Source organism: Gavialis gangeticus, unplaced genomic scaffold (genome assembly GCF_001723915.1).
Source record: "Gavialis gangeticus isolate Ggan-Ray unplaced genomic scaffold, GavGan_comp1, whole genome shotgun sequence".
NCBI lineage: Eukaryota > Metazoa > Chordata > Crocodylia > Gavialidae > Gavialis > Gavialis gangeticus.
Genome location: NW_017729031.1, coordinates 106,725,652 through 106,742,441, shown reverse-complemented (window position 1 = coordinate 106,742,441; position 16,790 = coordinate 106,725,652). Strand labels below are relative to the sequence as shown.

The window sequence follows — 16,790 nt, the reverse complement described above, 5'->3', positions numbered from 1 at the left end:
ATTTACAAAGCAAAGCCAACAACAGAAGAGGAATAATTGCTCTAGAAAAACTTCTCTCCTTTTGCTCTGTTCAGTGATATGTTAGCTCATACAAGCACACCAAAACAGGACTAGGTGTTGGCTTTGAAATAGTATAAACATCTTTTTAAAAAACACCTCCTGGGAGCTGCAGTATGGCTGGAAAGTGTTATCATTTTGCAGTGATATTTTAGAACCTGGATTGGCAGTGCTTTGCAGTGGGTAGCTGCTTCAGTGGAGCTAAGCTCTAAGCACAGGACACCTCCAAATTGGCCTGCTCCACCAGAGTCCCTGCTTCCCCCTGCAGTGTTGCCACCACTGTTTCTCTCCCTGCCACGAAGGCAAAGCCATCCTCCCCCCTCAAATGCACACACACTATAGAAATGCCACTGAAGCCCTCCCCCCCACCCCCAAAATGCCGCAGAAGCACATTGCTCCATGGGCTGGATAAAATGGCTTTGTGGGATAGATGTGGCTTATGGGCTATAGGTTGCCAACCCCTGTTTTAGATGCATCTGTGTCAATGAGTTTTAATCTCTTGTCAATGAGTTATAATCTTTCTAGGGCAGGGGTGGCCAACCTGTGGCTACAGAGCCACATGCAGCTCTTCAGAAGTTAATATGTGTCTCCTTGAATCTGCGCAAGCACATGGTGACCAGCTTCCATTTGGTTCCATTTGGAAGCTGGTCACCGTATGCTTGTGCAAAGATTCAAGGAAGATGCATATTAACTTCTGAAGAGTCACATGCAGCTCTGGAGCTGCAGGTTGGCTACTCCTGCTCTAGAGTATTGGTTGGCAGAACACAGGAACACTCTTCCAATTGCTCAAATGATTCACAAGTTTTCTCAACTTTTTTAATGGGTCTGAATTGGATGGAAGCAGGTTTATGTTGCTCCATCTCCCTACTGTATTGTTACTTTCCAGCAAGATGCCAGCTGCACTGCAGAGGCTCAAAGTACAGCTCTCCAGTGAGAAGTTTTCCTAATGAGAATGTGCAGAGAAGTTTTCTGAGCATCACAGCTGGGTCAGCCTTTACTTTTTCTTCTCTAGCTCAGGCCTGGTGTCATTTTTGCTAGAATGATAAAATACTATTGGTTTTGCATGTTGGTCCTGGCACCCACTGTTTGTAAAGGGACAGCAAATGATTTCTCTAACATTCTTGACTTACAAAGCCAAAGCAAAAGGCTCAATATAAAGTTTACTTGTAGCAGGGTAGTTGGCCACCTTGAAATTATAAATGAAGTTTTAATTGAGTAATGCCAACTTGGCACCATCTTAAATTCTCTTAAAGAATTGAGTTCTGCAAACAGGGGTATGCCAGTAATTAAATTTCCTATAGCTAAACAATTTTTCTTTTCCCAGTAATAGGAGAAACCCAAATAAGAGGAAACTGACAATAGAGGATTTTCAGTGGAATTGCTCGTATTAATTGCTGTCAATGTAAAGTGAAGTATGGAGAGAGATTCTTCCTTTGAACTGTCAGTGATCTCTTCAGGGAGATGTGTAACAATAAGTTAGAAATTCAGACAAATATGAATTCTGATTTGTCCTTTGATTAGCTCTCAATTTTTGCCACACATCTTCAAATCCATGAAAATGTTTAAATAACTCTGACACACTATTTTCCCCTGTTATCTGTAATGTCTTATGTAGTTCTTTTAAGAGAGAATGTGTGACACAGGCATGTCTCTTTAACCGATAAAATAGGACCGATAAGAATGATAACACTGCCTTGGGCATTTTCTTTAATTCAAAGGTATTTAAATATAGCTTTTATCCTAAAGATTTTCCTGATTTTTTTTTTTTTTTTTTTTTTTTTTTTTTTTTTTTTTTTTTTTTCCAGTAAAAAAATTACTAGCAGTGCAGTTACAACATTTTATGGCACCTCTTAGACAATGAACTGACTGTCCCATGTAAACAAAGTTGTTTTTTTTTGTTTTGTTTTTTAATACAATGAACACTTTATTCAGCTCCAGAGCCAAATAGAGCTGTATCAGTCCTACTCTTCAAACACTTTGACCTCCCTCCTTAAATTCCCATTCTGTTATTCTCTTTCCATTTAAAGAAAACTTGAAATGAAATTAAACGCCTTATTCAGCATTCTTTAGCCCAAAGATAAATGTAGGCAGATGGCAAATGCTAAAATCACACATTAAAAGCATCATCAGCACCTTAATACCTTGCTGTGATAATCTGCATGATCTGTTTAGGATTAGCGTGGTATGGATTCTCTGGGTCCTTGTTAATTAGTGAGAGCCACTCATCTAGAACATTCTACTTTTCTAGACTCCAGGCACCCCTAGAAGAATGTCAGCTCTTTGATTTCACTTCTTTTTAACTACGGAAAAATAACAGAGCAATTCTTCTATTGCACAGACCTCAAAGACCACAACAGGGCAGAATCCATAGTATCAGAAACATCCCAATTTGAAATCTACTCATCCTTGTGAATCGGGTGTAGGTGTTTGCACACCAATCGGTGGTAGTGTTTTATGTTGCCCCCCTGGCACCTTTAAAAGGTTCTTTGGGCACCACAGTTGAGAATCTCTGCTATACACAAGCAGCTTTCCTTCCTTCCTCTTACTTTACCACAATTGAGATTGTTATTCATAAAACAAGATGGAAACATGGAAGATCCATCATAATTCACTCTCTGTTGCCTGGCTTTTTTTTTTTAACTTTTCCAGTGAATATACATTTGTGGTCTCTGCTTTTTTTTTTTTTTTTTTCAATGGCCAGAAGAGGTCACTGTGTTCACCTCTTTTACAACAAAAGTCATAGATCTATCAAGGTTTTCCCATAACAACAGATTTTAAGCTTCTACTTGAGCTAGAACAACTCTTTGGCAGGTGTGCCACAAACTAACCCCCACACCCTTCCCAAGTGCCACTCCAGTCCCCTGGCCAATCTGCTGCTTTCTGCTCCCTGTTCCCTCCCCTGTCTGCCACGTGCTGTGTAGAGGCGGCCTGTGCCACTTGGGCACACATGCTACTGATTGGCTCCCACCGAACCAGGGCATCTCTCTGGGGTGGAAAAAAAAGTTCAGTCTTATTTTGAAAACTTCCAAATCAGCCCTGTCCTTAGGGAAGCTTGGTCAAAGGGTTGATTGCTCTCAATATTTCATCTGCATTTGACTCTAGTGTGAATGGCGAGCTTCAGCTTCCAGAGATTACATCTTGTCATGCCTTTTTGTCTTAAAATAAAAAGGAATCTATTATCTATTTTCCCCTTGTACTTATAGACCTTTGTAAACTTCCTGCTTGGTGATAAATAATGTTCCTTATCATAGTGCCTTTCTCACTGTGCCACTAAGAGTGGGATTCTTGGAATTACTCCACTTCAGCTGTATTTTTCTCCCTTGTAAGGTCAAACCAGATGATCACTTTTGAACCTCTGCCCTTAAGATCTGTCAGTGTAGGCTTCTCTGAACCCATTTTTCACATCAGATGCATAGTTTCCTCCAAAAATACCACATGCAAGATATTATCCCCTCCAAATCCCATTCAGTTTTGTCTTGAATGTTTGTGTTTTTGGATCAAACCATGGGTGTGGGACTGGGAGTGAGCAGCAAGGTAACCAAGACACTGCATTTCCCCCACAGGATTCTGACACCACCATACCGATCGACGAAACATTACAGTTTAACGAATCCCTCCAGAATGCCCATCGTGGCATGGATGATCTTATTGGCAGTGGGACCAGCATCCTGCGGGGGCTGAGGGACCAGAGAATGACACTAAAGGTGGGGGCATCCCTTTTGCCAAAAAGAGTCCAAATTTCTGCATTTATGATGATGAAGCCATTTTAATTAAACCTGAGAGCTTTACATCCTAGCACCCTGTAAGAAGTAACTTTAAAATATTTTTTGAACATGGGATGGACTAGTAGCTTGGGTAGAGCACTAGAAACTGGGATCCTGGGATATTATTCTGCAGCTGGGCTGTAGTGGTGTAGTGATTACTTTCTTATAGCCTGTCTAACCACCTGCTGTAAAGAGGGAGAACAAAATACTAGATTGTAATGGGCACTTCTGGTCATACTGCACAAGCACAACATCCCTTGTCAAATTTGTCTCTAATTGTAAGGGTTCAGAGTGGAATGGCGGAGATACTGCAGGTTACTATTGAAGAGTAGTGAAGTTATGAAGTGGTGCATAGTGTCCCTCCACCCAATGCCAGTGTTAACCTCCTGCTTTCACAGGCTTCACATCTTTCCTGGGTTGAGAATTTCTCTTATGTTTTCATGAATGTGCTTTTTATGTATTTTTCCTTAGAGTTTGCCTCACCATAACCATTGTAATGTCCAAGATGCTGCTTGTTACCATTTTAATATTCTGGTAGAGGTGGCCTCAGCCTTCTCCATGGATGTTAGAATGAATCTGGGGAAAGTCTGGACTACTTGACTTCCTATTTTTCAAGTTTAGATGGGTGCAAGAAGAGAACAAGTATCCCAAAACCAATAAGGTCCTAGCTTCTTATTCAAAGGATATACCTGTTTCTCTTACAGTAGTAACTGAACAACTTTCTTCTTCCCTGTAGCCTTTAACATGCTAATTTAAAAAGCCATGTAATGGGTTTCTTTTTTCCAAGAAAGGCAAAATTAAATGCTTCACTGAAGCATGCTTGTACTTTTTGGCAGTGCCATCACTTAGCAAAAGAGCATGGAGTTAGGATAGGCCTGCTAGAAACCAGCAGAATGCTAAATTTCAAAGTGCAGTGGTCCAGGGTTTTAATCCGAGTGCTGTGGGGAGGAATGGCAAAGCCTGATTAGGTCTCACCAGCTGAAGAGAGGAAGCTAATTTCAACAAATTGAGTAAATACCCATCCATATATCAATACCACCCATCCATACATAAATACCATGTGGGGCTCCTAGAGGTGCCAGGAGTTTGAAGGTAGGGCCTGACTCCAAATTACAGCGTATGCAGCCTCACAGGATGCATATTGTGAGGGCAGTGTAAGCAGTGGCTGTGTTAACCACTGTGCTGCCACCCCTCACCCTGCTATTGGAGATGGGTCTGGATTCAGTCCCCAGGGAGCCCTGTTGTCTGGATCTAGCCTAGGGGGCTGGGCAAATCTGGCACCCCTGTGCCTACAGTATTGTAAATCTGTTTACAGATTATGGGTGTAACATATGGTGCCCATTCAAACATGGCTAGATTGGTTACTCTCCAAAACTACTTCCACACTTGTTAATTAGCACCATTTATTCTCTTGAAAACAAAGGATTTAATTTGACCAGTGAGGCTTAACTGCCTAGGATGCCCCCCTACTGTTCAGAGTTGAAGTGTGATGGTAGGGTATTGTGGTGAGAATGTCATGCTGCTCTTCATGCTTTTCATATCCCAGTGCTAAACAACTTCAGTCTGAGTTCTTTCCTTTGAGCCAAGAGGTCTCTCTGAAGATCTCTGAAATGCTGATGTTCTACTAGGACCTGAAGAATAGTATATGCAACTAGATCCATTGTGATCACCAAAAGTGAAGGCCTATTCTTAGAACCCCTGATGCACAGTCTCCCTTGTTGTGCACATGTGGTTGCATCAGAAATTGGCCAACAGAAGCAGACACACCCAATATGTGAGCCAGTGATGTAGTATCCTATCCATCTACCTGCTGAGCAGTAGAGCTGTGTGAAGCTTTGGGCGCTGATTCGGTTCGGAGGATATTCGGCTCAATTTGGTGCCCGAATCTCCAAATCCGAATTGAATCAGGTGACCAATTAAAAGGTCCAAATCGATTTGAAGCGCCCCGAATCGATTTGGAAAAGATGCCGAGAGCTTTGGCGATTCGGGCAGTCCCCGCTGGCTGCAGCAGGGAGCTGGACCCAGACTTGGACCTGGTAAGTAGGAGGCGGGGGAGAGGGGACTGGAGGAGGGGACCATGGTGGGGGGGACCCCTGCCAGGCCCCATACCCGCCTAGCCCCAGCTCCTGGTTGCTTAAAAAAAAAAAAGCCCTGACTCATTGGCTTCTGCCAGGCTGGGGGGCGATCCCCGCTTCCCCGTCTTGCATGGGGGGCTCTGTCACGAACCCCCCCCCAGCCCCCCCTGCCTGCTCTTCCAGCCCCCCTCATGGCTGCCCCAGCTCTTAGCCCTTTAATAAACAAAAAAAACCCCACTGGAATCACCAGCTGCTGCAGCAGCTTCAGGGCTTTGGGGGTCTCGTGGAAGAGCCCCCCATGCAACATGGGGCAGTGGGGATTGCTGCCCTCCCCTCCACCCCACTGAGCAGGAGCTGGTGAGTTTGGGGTTTATTTTTTTAAAGGGTTGGGAGCTGGGGCGGGCGGCGAAGCCATGGGGCAGGCTAGGAGAGCAGGCTGGGGTTGGGGGCTTGTGACTGAACGTGGTGGGGGGCAGTCAGGGATCGTCCCCTGCCAGGCATGAGCCAGTGAGTGGGGGCTTTTTTTTCTTCTTTCTTTTTTCAAAAAGCCAGGAGCTGGGGCAGCCATTGAGAGTGGATGGGGGATAGGGCCTGTGTGATTCTCCCTGTCAGATTTGGATGAATCGATTTGGGACAGTGATTCAAATCGATTAATTGAACTGCTGTCCCCTGAATCGGCCGAATCCAAAGCGAAATACTAGCCGCTTTGCACAGATCTACTGACCAGTATCCAGCTGGGCTCCTCTGAACTTGTTTTGCACCAGTGCTTTTCTTCCCCCCCACCCCACCAATTCTACCTTGAAACAAAGGACTTTGCCCCCCTGCAAGGATCACTAAGGAGGCCATTTCTATTGCATCCTGGTTTCACAGCCTGCCAGGGGGACAAATTGATGGCCTTTTAATAGAGCTGTGAGCAGAGCTGTGTGTTTAGGGTTAGCAGACACCCTTTGCATTTGCCCCTTCAGCAGTGAGGCAGCTGCCCAGACTCAAGCCTGCCTCTTCAATGCCTAGTTACAGCACTTCTTTCTCTTCTAGAATCTCTTATTGAGGTTTTGGCTGTCTTTGCCTAGTGCCTTTTCATTTCTAAACACCCTGTCAAAAGTCACCAAGGCTATAAATCAAGCTCTTCCTGGCACTTCCTGGCCATCCATCAGTCTAGGAAGAGCCATCTAACTTTGAGGTCTTCCATGCGCTTATTATATTATGCATCTATAACACCACTCAAAAAAAACTCTGCTAATATCTGCTTAGTGCAGTGGATATTGTCTGGGCTTCTCTTCTTAGTGTCCTCTTCAGGTTCCCTTGTTTGGAGCCTTTGACTTCACTTCACTGCAGGTGTGGGCTTTTGTCTCATTCACTTGATTTGTACACCCCCACTTTAGTTGTGGGTATTGTTGGCTCAGTTCTCTCTGGCCACTTGGGGATCTTATGGTCACTTGTTTCTAGTGCTAAGATATCCTTAAAATATGAAACGAGAAGGGATAAATGATAGGCTAATGTTTTCTTTTCTCCTCGTCACTCAGGACACTCATAAGAAGATCTTAGACGTTGCCAACATGCTGGGCTTATCAAACACAGTGATGCGACTGATTGAGAAGAGGGCCTTCCAGGACAAATACTTCATGATTGGTGGAATGCTCTTGACCTGTGTGATCATGTTCCTTGTGGTCCAGTACCTGACATGAGTTGACAGTTCCAACAAAGGAAATCATCTTTTGGAACAAGACAGACCACCCTTCAGACTACTGCCTATTTTACTCTGAGTTTGTTTCTGTAGACAGCAGAATTTGCTAAGTGACAGTCAAGTCATACATGGATAAGTGAATAGAGGAACAAACATGGATTTGGGATGTTTATGACCCCATAACAATCTCTCCAGCCTTCAATGCTGTCACTATTGCCTGTATACTTAAGGATCTGGCTACTTAGGAGACATCATGTGTAGTGAATCTTTTGTCCAGTTCTAATACTAGATATGGTTGTGGTGCCCATCTTCTGAGGCTGAGGAAGATGTGGCATGGCTTTCCCATCCCTGTGCTGGTCACAAGTGTTCTTCATGTCTTTCTCATATGCAGAAGGCTGTCAAGAAGAGCAAATGCTACATGGATCTGCCCTGCAGAGCATGCATGCAGAAAGAGTGCTACAATGTAAGGTCTTGGGTTCCCCTATGAAAATTTGGTCCCTTTACACAAGAGGTGAAGTAGGAGGATGTCGTTATCACAGCATGAACGGTTACTAATTTTCTTATTTTGCAATAAGTGGATATAGCTCTTCCTGTCTTAGGCCAAGATGTTGCTATTTGTATGTGGAAATAGACTCCCAGACTCTTTGGTTTTTGGAAATGCCTTGGTCATTTCCAGGTTGAATTCTTCCCCATGGAAGTTGAGTGCTGGACTCTATAGTTTAGTAGAAGACTTTCCAGCATCTATTTTAACCTCTACTTTTCCTCTATTGCCACCCTGTGATAGCAACTTCTCTTACCCCCATGCTTTTGTTGGGAGATGAGACACTGTTGCTTCAGTGGAGCTGAATCTGTATATAGCCAACTGTTTCTGCATGTTCAGCCTTCAAAAGACTCTGTTTCCATTGCACAACATGCCCTGTCAAGTTATTTGTGTTCTGCTTGTAGCTACTACTGAGACAACAGTGGTTGGAGCTAAGGAGATGAATATATCACTGTTCCACTGCAGCTGCCTCATGATTTTCTGTTCAGGATTTTTTTTAAACACCTGTGGTCTTTTTGACATGCAGCTCAAATGAATCAAAGGGGTGTATGGTACTAGGGCAATGACAGTTTCCTGGGGTTACCTGTCAAGAATTAGAAATGTCTCTTTCATCCTTGGTAGCAAGGCTTACGCTTTGCACTCATCCTGTATCTTCTTCAGGTTCAGGAACATTCTTCATGATTTGCCAGTTGAGTTATAGAAAGCTAGGCACAGTGATGTTATAGAGGCAGAATTCTTCCCCTTTTTAAATGTTTGATGTAATAAAAGTGGCCTCTATTTTAACCCCAGTATTCTTTTATAGATTGCAAGACTTTTGTCTCTTAGTATAGTTGTGTCCAAACCTTGGGTGTAACCCACTTTAAATGGCCTTCATTGGCATCCTAATCCCCAACTTCATGTGCAAGTCTGGAGCATGTCCAGGTGTTTTGTAATAGTGGTGCTATAATGTACAGGTAATTTTGTAATGTGCTGGGAAACCATTTAACTTGATGTAACTGGTGAAATTGTATCTTATTCTTCAAAATACTGCTTTTCACCTACAAGTCCCACAACAGGGGATAGTCTTTTCTTTTTAATTGTATGGTGTAGAAGTGCATAGCCTGTTCCGAATTGGAAGTGGGATTTCTCCACCCCAAATTTAAGTCTAAATTGTCTGGGCAAGCAGACTGGATATATCAGTTTGTGCTAAAGCGCTGCAGCTAGACTGACTAATCTCAATATTGCTTCATAACTTCTAAGGTCAGAAGGGACCATTAGAGCATCTCGTGTAAACCTGTGTAATACAGAGCATTAAATTTCACCCACTTACTCCCAGGTGGAGCCCAGTAACTCAAGTTGACTAAAAATGTTGCGGTATTCAAACAAGACTGCTGTGTCAAAGGCCAAAAAAGAAGGCTGAGATGCTCCTATAATAGGGAACTGATAGGTGAGATGGATCTTGGTGATCCATGAACAGAGGGGCAAATTTACTCAGATGGAGCATTATTGGACATGCAAAAACTGATCGCATGCTCAACTGAGTGCTCTCTCTTGTACTTGTCCAACTGTGGATACAACTACCTTTGAAGTGTATAGAATAGCAGCAGCATTTATGATGGAAGCTAAGTCAAGAAGTGGAGAGGGATTCCTTTTTACTTTACTTTGAATCTGTTCCTTTGTATTTGGGACTGGAGTAGTAGCCCTGGAAATAAAGTCCTTGGAGATGGAATTCTCTTACCTCAGGTTGTTGAATTGCTCACTCATTTATTTTAACAGCCATCCCTCATTTAGTAGACCTCCCCTCTTTCAGGGGGCAAGAATCCTCCATTGAATCCTCATCCTGGTTGTGTTCTAATGCCTTTTTGGCAGAGTTAGGAGGAGATTCCTGTTGCAGGCTGGCAGTGCTGCTTTTAGATTCCCTAAGCAAGCTGGTTCCTGTTTTTAAAACATGTCAAGGTTGGTTGGTGTTGGGTTCTTTGTTTGTTTTTTAAATGGATCCTTGTTTATCTCTTTCCCTAGGTATGTACAGATATTGGTCAACCTGATTCACTCCTAGCCCTTCTTTTTCTGTAGCAGTCTGCAAGCTCTGGGGCTTGTTTTAGCAGTCACTAACAGAAGAGTAATTAGTAATGCCTCTTCTTTCCCACATTGGGCTTGAAAATTATCAAGCCAGCTTCCAAGTGATTTCTGTTGCTACATTTGTGGCAGTTTTCCCTTGCCATTAGCACAGAAGGTGACAAGCAAAATCTAAAATTACAGTAGCTGTTGGAGTATAGCCTCAGTTGAACCCCTTTGGAAAGCACCTGCTGAAAAGTTGTTCAGATCACTGAGTTCATTGGGATAAGTGAACTAGATGCTAGTTACTGTATCGAATACAAGTAGAGATACAATACTGTACTGAGTAAAAGGGAAGTACAAGCCTATTTTCCGTATGATGCACAATAGAGGATACACTGTACTAAAGCCATTCTTGTGAAGTTCCCCTTTCCTTGCTAGATATTCAAGCAGAACTGATGCTGTGCTTTTGGGTGAGCTCCGTAGACTTGCAGATGTTCTGGCTGTGAGATAAAGCCTTCTAATGAACCTTAATTACTCCTGATCAAAGTCCTGCTACAGTTCTTTCCTTCCTACTTACAGAGGGAAAAGGGGATCTGGTTATTCAGGCTGAGTGATGAGAGCATGAAGCCTGATGCCTAATAGCTCTAGGTATCTAGCCACTATTGCTATTTCTGGAGAGCAGCCTTCTGCATTCATTTGAATACTTATGTCTGCTTCTGCCTCAACCCTCAGGATAATGAAGGCTCTACACTGTGCGGCTGGTGGCTAGCATTTCAGTTGTTCTCTGGCCTCACAAGCGGAAGATTCTCTTCTGAGAAGACAAATACTACACTTCTTGAGAGTTAACCCAGATTTTTCCTCTGCTGATTATTTTGTTTACCAAGGAGGACAGTAATACCCTCTTTAGTAGAAAGCTGCCGCTGTTCTTTACTGAAGGGCTCAGAAATCTGCTTTCTCAGTGTAAAGGCAACCTTTGTCTGAAAAATCTGTGTTAACTCTCAAGAAGTGTAGTATTTGTCTTCTCGGAAGAGAATCTTCCACTTGTGAGGCCAGAGAACAACTGAAATGCTAGCCACCAGCCGCACAGTGTAGAGCCTGTATTATCCTGAGGGATGAGGCAGAAGCAGACACAAAAATATTCAAATGAATGCAGAAGGCTGCTCCCCAGAAATAACAATATGCTCCTGAGAGAGGATCCCCTACCCCACAAACAAAAACCCCTGACATCTATAGCAACAAGAGGGGGAAAATGCATTCCTGGAAAATGGGAATAACCAAATGCCTTCCACTCTGTTCTGTAATCTGGGGATAGCAAAACTATCCCACACATCACACTTCCTTTCTGTCATCGTTTCCCCTTCATAAACTTTTCTCAGCCCCCCTAATCTTTTATAACTAAGCAGGTGATAGACATACTTCACTCTCTAGCTGCTCAACACGATCTTTTCCAGTACCCAGCTGCTCTGGGTTGCAGAGCTTTTCTCATGATCTTCCAGCAAGAGGGGGAAAGTGCATTTGAGCTCCCAACTCTTGCTTTTCACAGCATACTCCCTGCATTGCTACTCCCAGTTCATCCCCTACTCTTATCCAACCTCTTTTTAAAAATCTACAGTAAGGGAGGTTCCGCGACTTCCCTGAAACATCTGTTCCACTGCCTTGCTGTTCTAATAATGAAGTGCTTCCTGGTATCCAATCTAAACCTACTTGGCTGCTATTTCAAGCTATTGCTACATGTTGTATTTTGTTTGCTGAGGTGGAGAAAAGTTGTTCTCCCTTTTCTTTGTGGCATTTTTTCACGTGTTTGAAGACTACAATCATGTCCCCTCAACCCCTTTTTCTGTAAGCTGAATATGCCTGTTTCTTTGAACCTTGCCTTCCAGGCCCTTTCTCATTTTTATCGCCTGCTTCTCCATGTCCTTTTTAAAATGTGGAGCCCCAAACTGCACCCAATACTCTCGATGAGGCCTAATCAGCACCGAGTAAAGAGGCACTCTCATCTCTCATGTTGTATACCCAATGCTCATAGAAATACTGCAGAAAACTGTATTACAGTGATGCACCTGCACAAAAAGGCTAACAGACTCATGAGACACCAGCTTACATTTGGTGCAGCTGAAATGGTTTTGACCTTCTGGGATGAACACAAACATGGTACATCCTACTTAAATTACAACTGCTGATCCAGCGTCCATTTGTGCCTCCTAACTTCCCTGGAGGATGCTTATGCTGTAGAAAAACAAACAACAAAAATGTGGGTGCACAAAGCCTCCTGCTGACTCCTCCCTATAGCAAATGCCCAGGCAAGTTCCATGTGAGCTTCTGTTAACAACATACAAACAGTCACAGCCCAGGCATGGATCACTCTCCTCTCCTCTTCCCGTAGAGCTGCAGAACCTTGAGGCTGGTAGTTTAAAGCCAGACTCTGGATAGTGGGGCATGGCTGGCTGTCCCAAATCCCCAGGGGAAGGTTGGACCAACCAACAGTGCCATACTGCACCCTGTGGCTGGGTCTGCTGTGAGGTAGGCTCATAAGGCCATCATAGCTGTGTTTGGGGCCAGGGCAAAACTGCTACCCAGCCAGGCCAGAAGCAGCCAAAGCAAGCCTTCAAAGCAGAGTCTTCTGCTGGTAGGCTTGCACCCTGGACCCCAAGCTACCCTGGGTCGCAAGTGAGGACAACACTCACTGCTACATCCCACATGGGGTTTTTTGAAGAACAAGTCCATCTTCCCAGCCAACAGTTGCCACAGAGCAAGCTGGGAAATTCCCTGATGGCACAGTGGAAAGCTTACTGTCCTCCAAGCGTGACAACCTAGGTTGAGCATTGCTGTAGTTTGGGCTGTGCCACAGCTACATTTTTTTACATTTTTAAATTTAATTTTTTAAAAGCCCCTACCCCTTAGGCTATAGCAGCTGGGATGCAGTGAGGGGAACTCACCTGCAGCTCTGGCTAGCCCCTAGGGCTGGGCTGTGGGCCTGCCAGTGGAAAGCTATGAGTTCAGGAACCTGCTCAGCTGGTTCTTGCCCACCAGAAGTGCTGGTATGGGCCTAGCTAAACCCCTGGACCCAAGTGGCGCTCCAACATGCTCCTGAGCCCTCCCAACAACCTGGCCAAGGGGTGCAAAGTGGCAGAGTCTGGCCACCCCGGGGGTTTGGGATCAGTGACCAGAGCCATTATCTTGGCCCTGGCTCCAGTGAGCTTGGAGAGTCAGTCACTGGGGAAAGAGGAGAGGACAGAGCCATGCCCCAGCTATGGCCTTTATTTGTTAATATTTAAAACAATTCCTTTCCTGTGGCAAAAATCAAAGAGCAAGCCGGGCAAGAGCTCCCCTGGTGACAAACATGCTGGCTTCCCAAGCACAAGTTGCTAGGTTTAAGTCCAAGCTCCAGCTGGGTTTGCATGGTTGGGCTGTGCCCAGCCACAATGGGTTTCCTTTAATATATATTTTTTGCTAAATTCTTTCTCCTCAGACTCTACCCAAGACAAAGTGCAACAGGAAGGCCTTCCCTGTCTGCAGCCATGGGTGGCCCAGCCTGAGCTAATGTCCTGCCAGCAGGAGGTCATAAGTTCAAGTTCCTGTTCAGCTGTTTCTTTCCATGGCTGGTGGCATTTTATTAATCAGGCTACATATATACTCCATACCCTGAACTTCATCTTTTCCAGACATCCATCAGCCACCCTCAATCCTATTCTTCCACTGAAAAACTGAAGATCCCATTGAAGATCTGCACTTTTGTTGAGACTGGGACTCCTTTCCTCTATAATACAATCTCACAATAGCTCTGTGGATTCCCATACGTGTACATCACTTTGTAGACTAGGCCATCCTTCTCTAAGTCAGTGTTTCTCAGACTTTTCTAGCCCAAGGCACACTTACATTAATAAAAATATTCTATGGCACACCTGTTAAGGCATTCCCCATCCTGATACTTATTGTAGCTCATTGCCATGGCAAAATTCCATGGCACACCTGTTCATTTCTGATGGCACACCATTGTGCCATGGCACACTGGTTGGGAAACACTGATCTAAGTCCATCACTACTCTTCTCTGAGGTTGAACTGCATGCATTACCAGTTCCTTCCTTTTGAAGGTAAAAAAGTAACCACTGTCTTCAAAATCCCCCCAAACAGATCAACATGACCGACCATGCCTCCAAAAATGTGTCACATAAGCACATTCAGCTTCTGTCTGTAACTGTGTCTTGCAAAAATAAATAATTATGACTTTCAGTCCATGCAACAGCATCATTTTCTATTGTCTGGTTCAATAACAAACTATAAACATTAAGGGAGGACACCACCACTGGCTCCTTCCTACTTCCTGAAGCATTATCAGTCCTAGACCTACAGCCCTTAATGACTGCTTTTTAAAAATAACTTAAAGGACATAGGTAGGACATTGTAAGTAATTTACCCATCCTTTAGTCCTATTCCTTTTAGGTGCCTGTAAAGAAAAGCATGCATCTTTTCTTGAACAAATTGCTGACAAATTTGCAGGCTCACAGGTTAATCAGCATTATATTACGTGTGCTGAAGCCCATGTACTGTACACAAAGCTATAGCCTGTTGTACAATCACAAGTCTTCCGTTTTAACTCTCCATGGCATCACTCAGCCCTAGCAAATAAAACTTAAATTCTGCAGGGTCTGGATTGGCTTTTTTAAACATGTGAAGTCATAAATTTTCTGCTCGCTCAATTTTAAGAAGTCTGCATTGCCGAACAGTACCATAAATAATAATTCAAGATAAACCTGGAGACAATGGAGCAAGAGTGTTTAAAAAGTCACAAACTTACCTGTAATCATGTTTTATCCCAAAAAGACAAGTGCACTAAATATTTCTAACGATGTAACTAACTTAAATATGGACATACATTTAAAGTTACAAATTATAAGTGTAAAAGATTACACTCAAAGTTTAATAACTTCACATTTCAGTTATATGCACTATGAAAAGGGATACATTTGCATGCAAACATCCTATAGAGCAAAGGTGGGCAAAATACAGCCCATGGGTCATATCCGACCTGCCAATTGATCCTATCTGGCCCACCAGGCACTGCCGGGAGCCTGGAGAAGAAGGGCTATGCCCCATGCCACTCCCCTCTGCCACAGCCAGGGCCAGGCTAGGTCATACAGAACACAGACTCCTCCACCCCCACACCCCACATCCATCCCTCCCACCCTGCTCAGCTTCCTGTTGGTATTGTGCCGTCCTGGCACTATGGGTGCCAGCAGTCGGGCCTGCATGGGATGGGACATGATGCAGCATGCTAAGTAGCCATCCTGCTCACCTGCTGTGATGAGTTGCTGCTGCCACAACACCACTAGGAGGTGAGCCCATGCCTGCCACGGGGGCTCAGCCCCAGGCAGCTGCCCCCAACTTCCCCGGTGCAGCGCAGCAGCAGTGGCTCATCACGATGGGTGGTTGTGAATGTGGGTGGGATGGCTACTGAGCACACACCCTGTCCTGTGTGGGCCTGGCTGCCAACAGCCGCAGTTCAAGGACTGTGCAGTACCAACAGGAAGCCACGCAAGAGGGGGTGAGGGGAGGGATGGATGCGGTGGGGACAGAGGAGTCTGCATGGCCTGGCCCAGCCCTGACTGTGGCAGAGCACAGTGGCACAGGGCACAGTCCTCTCTCAGGCTCCCAGCAGCAGCTGGTGGGCTAGGTAGGATCATTTAGCATCTCCCCAGCCCCAGCCTTCAACAGCTCACCAAAATTCCTTAAGTGGCCCTCCAGTCCAAATAATTGTCCACTCCTGCCACAGAGAGCACTCCCAAGTTGCCAGCAGAATCAAACCAATGCACTGAAGACAAATCTAGGAAAAAATAAGAAAGCCTGACAAACCTGGGAAATACAGGAGCAACTGTAAATCACTGTGTTAAGAAAAATGATAACAGAAGACTGTTACTCTTTTGCTGTTTTCATGCTTAAGGTGCTTTTATTTTTATCTCACTCAAGTTTCTAAACTTTCAAACAAACTCAATTTATCACACTGATATTTTGAGTCTGTTGCATTGTTTGCAGGGCAAAGATTGCACTAGAGACTACCTTAAGTTTTTATTCACTCCTAAAATCCTTTTAAGAACCTAGAACTTTTGGCACTTCCTTAGCACTAAAGCAAACAGTACCTTCTAGTTACTACAGGCCTAGGTCTTCACAATTATATTTAAACTTACACTTAATAGCCAACGAACAGGAAAGTGGTTGATTGAATTAATTGTCATTTAGTTAAGACTATCATGGATGTTAGAAGATCCAGTTACACAGTTCTAAAGAGGGCTTACCCTAACATTCTCCACCAAAATTCCTCTTAAATTGTGTGTTGTATTTGAGCATTGCATTTTGACTTATGGCATATTATTTACAAAAATGCTTTATATAAATGCTAATGCATATAAAAATATAGGGAGTCAAATCAAATTTAATCTGAACATTTGAAAATAAACAACAAAAAGCACATATTTATGTAGTCAACAACTGAATGACGTAGTGTTCTTTTAGAAAACGAAGAACTAAAATCACTGCTGATAGCTAGGAACAGCACAGATCTCCCATTAAAATACACAAATAGATATGCAAGAAGAACGTTTGTTTATTTACCACTGAAAAAATAGGCAGATGAAAT

At 43.9% G+C, this 16,790-nt stretch overlaps 1 protein-coding gene across 2 annotated transcripts in view; it reads left to right on the top strand.

Annotated features, from left to right (window-relative positions):
• Positions 1-9,842, top strand: part of GOSR2 (golgi SNAP receptor complex member 2) — a 22,827-nt gene extending 12,985 nt beyond the window's left edge. Inside the window, exons 5-6 of one of the 2 annotated variants that reach the window (XM_019523516.1) lie at positions 3,621-3,761; positions 7,420-9,842. In XM_019523516.1, the coding sequence (XP_019379061.1) occupies positions 3,621-3,761; positions 7,420-7,581 (303 nt within the window). In that variant the 3' untranslated portion in view covers positions 7,582-9,842. The remainder of the gene's footprint in view (positions 1-3,620; positions 3,762-7,419) is intronic. The other variant, XM_019523517.1, reaches the window with a different exon arrangement.
• Positions 9,843-16,790: the final 6,948 nt, after the last annotated feature.